Source organism: Rhinopithecus bieti, unplaced genomic scaffold (genome assembly GCF_001698545.2).
Source record: "Rhinopithecus bieti isolate Rb0 unplaced genomic scaffold, ASM169854v2 scaffold_8760, whole genome shotgun sequence".
Lineage (NCBI taxonomy): Eukaryota > Metazoa > Chordata > Mammalia > Primates > Cercopithecidae > Rhinopithecus > Rhinopithecus bieti.
In genome coordinates, this window is record NW_016806225.1 from 669,944 (window position 1) to 680,422 (window position 10,479).

At 42.5% G+C, this 10,479-nt stretch overlaps 1 protein-coding gene and 1 long non-coding RNA gene across 2 annotated transcripts in view; one reads left to right on the forward strand and one right to left on the reverse strand.

The window, feature by feature from the left end:
• The first annotated feature begins 161 nt into the window (after window positions 1-161).
• Window positions 162-10,479, forward strand: part of PTDSS1 (phosphatidylserine synthase 1) — a 73,920-nt gene continuing 63,602 nt past the window's right edge. Inside the window, exon 1 of the mRNA XM_017875286.1 lies at window positions 162-489. Coding sequence (XP_017730775.1) covers window positions 311-489 — 179 coding nt within the window. The 5' untranslated portion in view covers window positions 162-310. The remainder of the gene's footprint in view (window positions 490-10,479) is intronic.
• Window positions 2,781-6,255, reverse strand: LOC108531704 (uncharacterized). The gene is made up of 3 exons (XR_001886247.1): window positions 6,162-6,255; window positions 4,460-4,541; window positions 2,781-2,846 (listed from the first exon to the last, which is right to left on the reverse strand). It is a non-coding gene; the product is annotated as an uncharacterized LOC108531704 (long non-coding RNA).

Genomic DNA, 10,479 nt, shown 5'->3' on the forward strand with positions numbered 1-10,479 from the left:
TAGCCTTCTCCGGCTTGCTACTCCCTTGAAGTCCTGTGGACTTGGAGTCTGAGGCTTCTCGAGTGCGTAGAGATGCCTCAGCCAGGATGACAGCGTGGGGACGGCCGGCGGCGCCCCCTACCCCAGGCCGCGGTGGCGGCGCCGCGACCCCGCCCTCTCGCTCCTGTCCTTCCCTCCGCTCCCAGCCTTTGCTGGGCGCCAGACCCGGCTTGGCCGTCCGGCTATTAGCCCACTGTGGCTAGTCACCCCCGGGGTCCCGGCCTCCGCGGGCTGGGGCCGCCGCCACCGCGGCAGGACGGGGAGGCGGGCCATGGCGTCCTGCGTGGGGAGCCGGACCCTAAGCAAGGATGATGTGAATTACAAAATGCATTTCCGGATGATCAACGAGCAGCAAGTGGAGGACATCACCATTGACTTCTTCTACCGGCCGCATACCATCACCCTGCTCAGCTTCACCATCGTCAGCCTCATGTACTTCGCCTTTACCAGGTGGGGCGGCCCGGCCGCGCCGGGGGCGCGTCCAAGGGCTAGGCAAGAGGCGGGAGGCAGGGTGGCGGGGAGGGTGGCCCGGCATGGCTTTGGGTGAGGAAGCGGGCTGGCTGCTCCACTCACACGTATTGGCAGCCCGCCGCCCACGCAGCCCCTCCGCCCGCCCGGTGTCTCACAGTACGCTAGCCTGCTCCCCCACCCCTCAGTGCCCCTTCTCCATACAGCACCTCCGGTTACACGGTGAACGCACGCGAGTCACCTAGCACGATCACCCCCCCCACCCACCGCACTCAGCATCGCTCCACACAACATCACGACGCGGGCCCCTCCTCTGCACCGTTCCAGCCCCCGTCCCTACCCAGCACACCGCATGAATCATCTCGTATGCACCACTTTCAGCACACACCGCTACACATATAAAGCACTCCAATCCACAGCGCCTACAGGCACCATACACAGGCCCAGGACACAGCCTAGATCCCTTCCTGAGGAACTCCGGTATTCGGCACTATCCGTAACACATAAAAAATGCACATGTGTGCTACATACACGGTCTTTCCTGTGCAGCACTTCCCGTATGCATTGCACACAAGTCATCCATCCAGCATAACCCTTCCCCCAGCCTCAAACACTACCATCTGTACCATGGCACAAACTGCCACTCTAAACACACACATCACAGCGGACCTTTCCTTTCCAGCACAGCCCAATACCCATCATCTGGGTACATGACTGCACAGACACCAGCCCGCCACACATCACGCAGTGCATACCCTGCTCACTCATTTCCTAACATACGTGCTGAAATGTGATCCTGTCCAGCAATTTTAATGGTGCCTGGTGTATACTAACTGCTGTGTGTTAAATGAAACACATAAACCTCACACAGCATAACACATCTCTATTATTCCCCGGAAAACATACACACACATTCTAATATATACCTGTTCAGAGGAGCTGCCCAGCCCGAATCTTGAACACACCTCATGTAACTCTGTGGCACTGCGCCTGTGGCCCCTTATTCCTAACCTAGGGAACTAATTCATCCTTGGTTCATAAGGAGGTACACACCGCGGTTCCTACTTAGAAGGATTTATACTTTCTGAATGAACCTCTTTAAAGAAAGGGAAGTCACGCCTCCCTCACCATTATGGCTTAAAAGGCCAACTTAGAGTAGTGTAGTTTTTGAGCCATACTGTTGTTTTCAAACCTGGCTGTGTGTCCTTAGTTAAGTTGCATAACCTTGCTCTGAGCCTTAGGGGCCACACTTGTAAAATGGGGATGAAATATCCACTTATATAGGGTTATGAAAATTAAATGAATGTGTGTGAATGCGTTTAGCAGAGTCCCTGGAGCACAATGTACAATTCATGTCAGTTACTTCTCTCCCAGCAATTTTATCCAGCAATCAAGGTTCTTTGTCAGGGTCAGCAGAACATGTGCAGGGATATATACATATATTGGGTAGTCACAGGGATTGAGAGAACTTCTAGTATTTGGGAGGGGGAACAGTTAAAGGATACTAAATGTATTGTGACATATGTGACAGCGCTGTACAACATAAAGTGAATTGTCTTCTACACAGTCGTTTGCGTACACATGCACAAGTGCTGGTGGTGCCTCCCTTGGGAATAACTGCAGTTTTTCAAATCCTCATAAAACTAGTATCCTCCCACATCACACTTTTTCCTTACCTCTGGGATTCACTTGACTCTTGGTTCTTGTTATGTAAGTATTTATCCTTTTGAGACAATCTACCTAAAGGTATAAAGCTTAACAATTACTTACTTTTTAATATTGAGGGATCTTGCCACTATTACTATAAAATCTGCTAAGGCTATGCAGCAGGATAAGACTAGACCTTTCCACAGTACATGACCAGACATATTTCTAGCTTTGGAGAGAAATTAGTCATGTCCCTAACTATGGTTACTTTCAAATACTTCATTATGTTGCCTGATTTTATCTCTTAATAGCTGTGTGGCCACATACTTTTGCTAGGCCTCAGTTTCCTTATCTATGTGTAAAATGAAAATATCAATACATTAATCTGTCAGGATTATCTGTCATGAGGATTAAGTTCATCTTTTTAGATAATCTGTGTTTAGCTCAGTGCATGGGAAGTATTAAGTGCTTAATAAACATTAGTGGTTATTATAATGTTATTTCATTGTATGCTACTGTCTTCTAAGTTATATTTGTTATTGAATGAGGATGTCGTATGCTCTGTAATTGAGAAGGATAAAAGCATTGGAAAAATGGACATTAGGTAACATACATACCTGTTTCATGTTAGCTTCAGTTTAACTTCATCTTATGTGTGGGTTTGAAATAATGAAATTAGTGAGGGAGTTTCTCTGGAAATTAGAAAAATAATTATGGTATTTTGTTTTAAATAATGATTCTAGGTCCTTAAATAGATTTCTCTTCCTCTATTCTGATATAAAAGTCACATTCTTCTGAAATTTCTTTTTACATCATATTCTGTCAAGGCAGTCAATAAATTGCAGCAGTAAAAGTATAAGAATTGAATATGAATTTTAACAGCTTGTCCAAAATAATAGAAGAACCATAATCTGAACCTCAGACTGTGGCTTCGTCCAAAAATGTTAACAATTTTATTTCTTCCACTAATTTCATAAAGAGACAGAAATCACATAATGAATTAATAACAAGTTTCACTTTATATGAAATCATAAGCACCATTAATAGAATTAGTACTTACTAAATCTTACTCATTTTTTGTAATGATTTGTCACTCTTAAGTGGGGCATTACAATGATAGCTCTATCTTCCTCCATAAAGATGGAAAGTAACGACTTCTTAAATGAGAATTTATCCTGTGCTCTTTTGTAATGATTAACTCCAGTACCTTATATTTATTTTATAAGGATTTTAGTTGGACAATTGTTCAGTGCAATTCTTTCAGTAAAACTTAAAAAAATATGTCTTAAAGTTTGTTTTGCAAAGACTGGTTGTCTAAGAGAACAAGGAGATAGGATACTTTTGGGATGTCATATAACGAGTATGTGAGAAACAGTGCTTGGGTACTGTCTCATGCTTCAGAGATCCAGCAAGAATTAAAGATTACAGAGGATTAGATACCTTGCACTGAAGTCTGAGACAAGTGTGGATTTGTCGAGTAGTTCTTTTGTTAGATGGCCCTTAGACCAATTCCCTGTTAAACCATAGTGTTTAAATCTCGTGTCTTTATCACCATCATTAAAAGTAAAGTTAGATACTACCTAATCATTTTCCTATTTGAAAAAGGTCATTTCTAGCCTGGGCAACATGGTGAAACCCTATCTCTACAAACAAAACAAAACAAAACAAAAATTAGCTGGGCGTGGTGGCATGCACCTGGAGGCTGAGGTAAGAGGATCACCTGAGCCTAGGAGGCAGAGGTTGCAGTGAGCTGTGATCATGCCACCACACTCCAGCCTCCACCCTACTCACTCAACAGAGTGAGACTCTGTCTCAAAAGAAAACCAAAAACTTATTTTCCCACATTTTAGAATAAGTAGGCTGGGCACAATGGCTTACACCGGTAATCCTAGCACTTTGGGAAGCCAAGGTGGGAGGACTGCTTGAGGCCAAGAGTCCAAGATCAACCTGGCTAACACAGCAAGACCCCATCTCTATTAAAACATAAATAGTATTTTTATAAATAAATGCTTATGCATATGTCTTAGAAGTTTGTTAGCCAAAGTAGGGCAAGGAAAACTTTTGTCTCAAGCTCAGAGTATAATAATTACCTTTAAGATACCCTCATATTTACTCTGCATTCAGATGTTGGTAAACTTGGAAATACTGAATGCCTTTAGTTTGAAAAACTCAAGCTTTAGATTTAGAAAACACCAGAATCTATTAATTCACATTCAAAGAAGCCCACCTCTCCTTAAGAGGCATCTGCCATTAAACAGTAGAATCAGCCTTTGTTAGCACTTGTCCAACAAAAATGGTTACTTACCTAGAGGAGATTGCCTTTCTGCGGATTTGTGTACTTAAGTGATCATCAATTTGTCTATGCTTCATTTCTCCTTGATTTAGAACTAAGGAGACAGACAAGGACAGGGAAATGGACAGACAGACTGATTGATTGATTGATTGATTGATTGATTTGTTAATAATGACTTTTACTTAATTTCCCTTATTGGCTTTGGAACTCCAGTTCACCATCATATCATTGGGGCATACTTCTGGCCACCTGTATTGCATTGCTTATGGATACTTGCTAGCCTTCCCTGTTCTTTCCCTCTTGACCACATAAATTGCCAGTAGAAAATGTCCCCTGATACTGCTGATTGAGTTGTTTTGATCCTGTTTCGTTTGTATACATCATGTTCCTTCTCTCCCAGCAACAAAAGCCCTGCATGCCCTTGTTCCCTGACACTAGCAATGTTAAGTGCTAACTAGCCATTATGGGCTAGGATTAAACCAGCCCTGGAGGTGAGCATTGTGTCAGGCTGCACCTGAGGTCCAGTTATCAATGATTGTTAACATTTCTTTTCCCTGGTTACTATTTGAATTAAAATTTTTATTGAATTTAATGTTTTATATTTTTTCTTATACTTATTTCCAGAGTTTTATGTCCATAATACAATTTCTAATTTATTAAAGGGGGGGAAATATGCCATATATTTCTTTGGGGTCTTCTGCAGTGAATGGGTACTTGGGTGACTTAAATATTTATTTGGCTTAGATGATGCCTCAGCTCACAGAGATTATATACCTAGGAACTGCTGCCTTTCAGACTCCTCTTTAGTAAGCAGCCTTAATTCAAGTTCATCTGTTGTGAATAAACTGTGTTTAGCATTTTAGATGTAGTTCTATTACCAGATGGAACACAATTTATCTTGTGACATCATTCCTATTGCCCCAGATTTCTGTAGAGAAGTTACAGTTTTTCAGCCTTAACTAATCCCAAAACCAGGACTAGTCCAGTCAGCCTGCACTGCTTCCTCAGCCCTGGCATCCCATTTAATTCAATTCAACAGTTCATAGTCCTCGTTGCCTCTAGCCTAGGTTTCTCCCAACCTGGAGTTCACCATCTGGTTTATCTTCAGCAGGTCTGATTGGGCCTTTACAGCTTTCGGGACTGTTCTCTTTCCATTCCCAAGCCTTTGCTCAGCAAACTCCCAACCCTTTGGGATAGCTGACTCCCAGGCCCTGGCTCCCCCTCCCTCTAGTGCTGCCCCTGTAATCTTTTTAGACAAAATCATGGTCCCATCTTTCCCTGTTTAAAATTCTCCTTTAGCCAATAAATACTTTAAAACATATCACCTTTCTCCTGCTTTAATTGATAACTTAGCTGTAATTCTTCACAAGGATTGTGACTTTCCATAAAATGAAATTGGTATGGTATGAAAGATAACACCAAAGCTAGTTGACATTGGTATTTCAGTAGATGCCTGTCACCTATAAGAAAGTACTAGCTGGACTCCGGGGTCCTTTGTAATGGAGTAAGTCTACTTTCCCACCTGTTTCCCTCCCTCCATACACAGCACACCCAACAGCCAACACCCAACATGCCCTGACAGCTTACATGTCCCACACATAGGCAGGGCTGCCATCTCTCAGACTGGAAGGCACCTCCCGCCACCTCCTGCCCACACATGATGCCACCTTTGGCGTCCTTCACAATCCATTTGGATGGTTCCCCTCCAAGATACCTTTCTCAATTGTTCCAAGAAGCACAGAGGAAGAAATGTTTATGTCCTTCCAAATACTTATTATTGTATCTCACATGTCATAATATTTGTTTCTGTGTCAGCTTCTTGAGGCCAGTAATCTTAATCATCCCAGGATAGACATCCAGTAAATGCTGAATGAATGGAATGCATGAAATCATTGATTCAATAAGAACTTTAAAATCACCTTTCTTTTCCTTTAGTTAATATCTCACCCATAATTCTTGATGAGGATCATAACTTTCTATAAAATAGATGAATGTGGTATTAAAGGTAATACCTAAGCTACTTAACATTGGTCCACCGTGTAACCTGGGATTAAACTTTTTATTGGGAAAGATGATCCTTAACAGTGACTTATCTAAATATGAACCTGTAGGTCTTTATTTCAAGGACTCATATTAAGGGTAATGAGGGAGAAGATGGGAGGAGGAGAGGGACAATTAACCTAGAAGCCTTAGGAATCATAATAAAGGTTAGACATTCCTGGCTGCCTGACCCCAGGGAGAAAGACTTGTCTAAAAGATTGTAGGCCAGTGAATGGAGTTTGCTTTGGTTTCTTGAAGTTACCACTCCTCTGGTCAAATTCCTGTACTCAAATATTAAATTGAGACAGAATCGGAGTCGGAGTCCAGAAATTCTTTGGAGTGCAAACTTTTTTTTTTTTTTTTTTGAACTCAGGGCTTTCCTGACACTTTTCCTGCTGTTAAGACGTTGTCTCTTTGGGTAGTTCCCTATCCTAGCTGAAACAATGCTCTGCAGAAGAAGCCAAGGTGTTTGAAAACTTGTTGGGCTTTTAGATATTTGCTGATGGTCTCAATAGCCCTGTGTAGCCAACACTCTGCAAGGGGAGAGGGAAGTCGCTGCCAGTGGACCCTGTGGGTCAGGCTGAGACTCCCCGCTTATGTTACCTGAGTCACTGGCCTACTCTGCCATATCATCTTGCTCATTCTTACCACCTACTATGGCAAGTGGATGCCTGCTGTGTGCCAGGGCATTGTGCCAGGCACCAGAGCTACCTTGGGAAAATGAGGTAGGACTTGTGCCCTAGGGAGCTTTCTTACTTTAACCTGTACATTTGGTATTTTCACAATATGTGGTCGGTGCTATGCTGGAGCATCTCCTAAGTTTAGCAGAGAGTGAGGAAGACTTTGCCTCCCTAAGCTTGTCTGTTTGTGTCCTTATTGGAGAATGTATAATAGCAGTCTTGACCTAGAGCCAACATTCCAGAAGCCCTCATACCTACTTCCACTCTGCCTCTATTTGTGTGTGACTGTGGGCAAGATAAACCAAGAGCTTAATTTTCCTCATCCGTCAAGCAAAGATAATATTTGCTCTGCCTTCCCTCACAGAACTGTGGAGCAGTTAAATAAAATACCAGCTGTGAAAATTCTTTGGAGTGTTCAGGGCACTGCAGACTGGGGCATTTTGTTGTTAGTAGCTGCAGTAGGAAAGAAGTCAAGGAGGTGTCACACACAGCATCACAATGGAAAGCTTTAAGTCTTATTTTTTGTTGCTGTGAACCGAAATATCTTAGTTGAGCAAGTACCTTTAGACCAGGAAGAGTCAATATGAGGTTTGAGCAGCCCAGACCACAAGTCATGATCGCTCCTGAGAAGCAGGAACCACACTGCAGCCTCACAAAGCCGTAGGAGACAGTTACAACCCCACCAAGGGGCCAATCACAGGTGAATACCCGGGCTTTTTTGAGGTCTGTCAGAGACAGTTCCTATATATAAGAAACATTTCCTTCAGGGCAAGGCTATACTAAGATAATGTCTCATTGTCCTTTTTTATCTTAATCCACTCAAGAATAAGGGCGCCATTGTCTCTTCATCTCCGACCTCAAAGAGTGTGCCCTACCCAATGATAGGCCATTAATTGGGATGGAAGGAGATGGAGTGGACATAAATGAAGGGCATTTAAACATTGTGAACTCATAATAACGGACACTTCCTCTGTGCCAGGAACTGTTTTAAGTGCTTTACATGTTTTCAGTTATTTAATCCTCACACAACCCTATGAGGTAGAACTATTACCATCCTCTGTTTACTGAGGAGTAAACTGGGATACTGAGAGGTTAAGTAATCTGTCCAGGGTCACACAGGCTGGTGGTCTGGCCCCAGCCTGTACCAGTCACTGCACTGTATGGTCTCCTGTAGGGGAAAGAGCTTGTACTTTGGGGCCAGGCCCTATCAGTAAAATGCAGATTATGATCATTTCCTGCTTTAGAGTGTTACGAAGATTCAGAGGGCTAACATGCAAAGCCACTACAATATAGTGGCCGTCCATGGATACTAGATCTTGTCCCTCATTTGGGGTCCACTCATCTGGACTCTGCAGCCAAGTTCTGTTTCATGATTAACTATGGAAACCTCAGCATGTGGTTAAATCTCTGGATTATTCGGGGTTCAGAGAAGAGGGACTCACAGCAGACCTTACAGAATGGCCCTGTGTGCTCAGGTTGCCCTGTGGCCAGAGGGGAGTTTGGCGTCCTCACCTGTCAGGGATTCTGTTGTTTTTGCGCACCACCACCACAGACGGGTAAGGGGCTATTCTAGATGAGGTGGGGACACCCTCTCTGCTCTCAAAACTCACAGTAGAGTGTGACATTGGGGCCTCTAGTCCGATAGGACTCATATGGCTTCGTAAACTCAATCTCCTATCTCCTAATCTTTGATTGCAGAAGTTTGATCTTCCCATACTGCGTATTTTCAGTTTATCCAAAGACCTCACTGTCTTTCATTAATGCATTTTTTCCTAATTAGACAAATATAAAACTGCCAACTTTTCAGACCCAACTACTATTTTATTCCATTTAATCAACAGTTTCCCCCCTCTGAAACTAGGCCATCCATTTGATCCTCTTTTTCTACTAAAATTGCTCAAAATTTACAAAACTGCCATTTCATGGTTTTTTTTTTTTTTTTTTTTTTTGAGACGGAGGCTTGCTCTGTCGCCCAGGCTGGAGTGCAGTGGCCGGATCTCAGCTCACTGCAAGCTCCGCCTCCCGGATTTACGCCATTCTCCTGCCTCAGCCTCCCAAGTAGCTGGGATTACAGGTGCCCGCCACCTCACCTGGCTAGTTTTTTTGTATTTTTTTAGTAGAGACGGGGTTTCACCTTGTTTGCCGGGATGGTCTCGATCTCCTGATCTCGTGATCTGCCCGTCTCGGCCTCCCAAAGTGCTGGGATTACAGGCTTGAGCCACCGCGCCCGCCCTTCATTGGTTTTATATCCTAATGTATTACACATTTAGTTATAAATTTAGTGCTGATGTACATTTTCAAGCATTTTGATTGGTAGATAATTTTAAATAGAGACGAATTTACTGAATTGTCATAGCCATTTATTTGTGGTTAATAATAACCCATTAATTAAAATTTTAATTAATGTTTTCAAAAGAATGATGTATTCACATCGCTTGAAATCCAAGATTCATAAAAGATACTCCATACTTCCCCTAGCCCCTCATTTTCCTCTTTGGAGAAAACCAGTGTCACCATTTTTTGGGTGGATTTCCAGTGACATCCTATGCAGGTATAAGCATACATTATAAGCTACATACCCATACACATTCCCCACCTTGTTTTGCACAAGTAGTTGCTTATTATACCGACTATTCTGCAATTTGCTTTATTTACTTAATGACATCTTTTAAATTATTATGAATCAGTTGATTCTTAAAAAAGCTTCCTTGTTTTTTTTAATGGCTGCCTAGCTTTCCATTGCAAGACTGGACTGTAATTTCTTTACTTAGTCTCTTTTGGTGGACATTTTGATTGCTTCCAACTTTTAAGAATACATGTAATGCCATAGTGCACAATCTGGGATATATGTCATTTTGCATGAATGAGAGTTTATCTAAAGAATAAATACCCAAAAGTAAAATTGCTGAGTCACAGAGTATATGCATTTGTAGACTTAAAATATTGGCAAATTGCCTCCATAAAGACAATTTATTTATAGTGCTACCAGGAATGTATGAGCATATGCCTATTCTCCTGTTTCTTCATATCCTCCCCAGCTCAGTCATTAAAGGTTTACCTTTATCAATAAGGTAGATTTTAAAACATTACTGTTTTAACTTACCATGAGTGAGGCTGACCATCTTTTCACTTCTGAGAGCCTTAGATTTTTTCCTCTGTGAACAAACCCTTCATATCCTTTGCCCGAACTCTTCATGTCCTTTGCCTGTTTTCAATAAGGTAGGCTTTTAAAATAGTCTCTATTTTAACTTACCATGAGTGAGGCTGACCATCTTTTCACTTCTGAGAGCGTTCGATTTTCCCTCTGTGAAC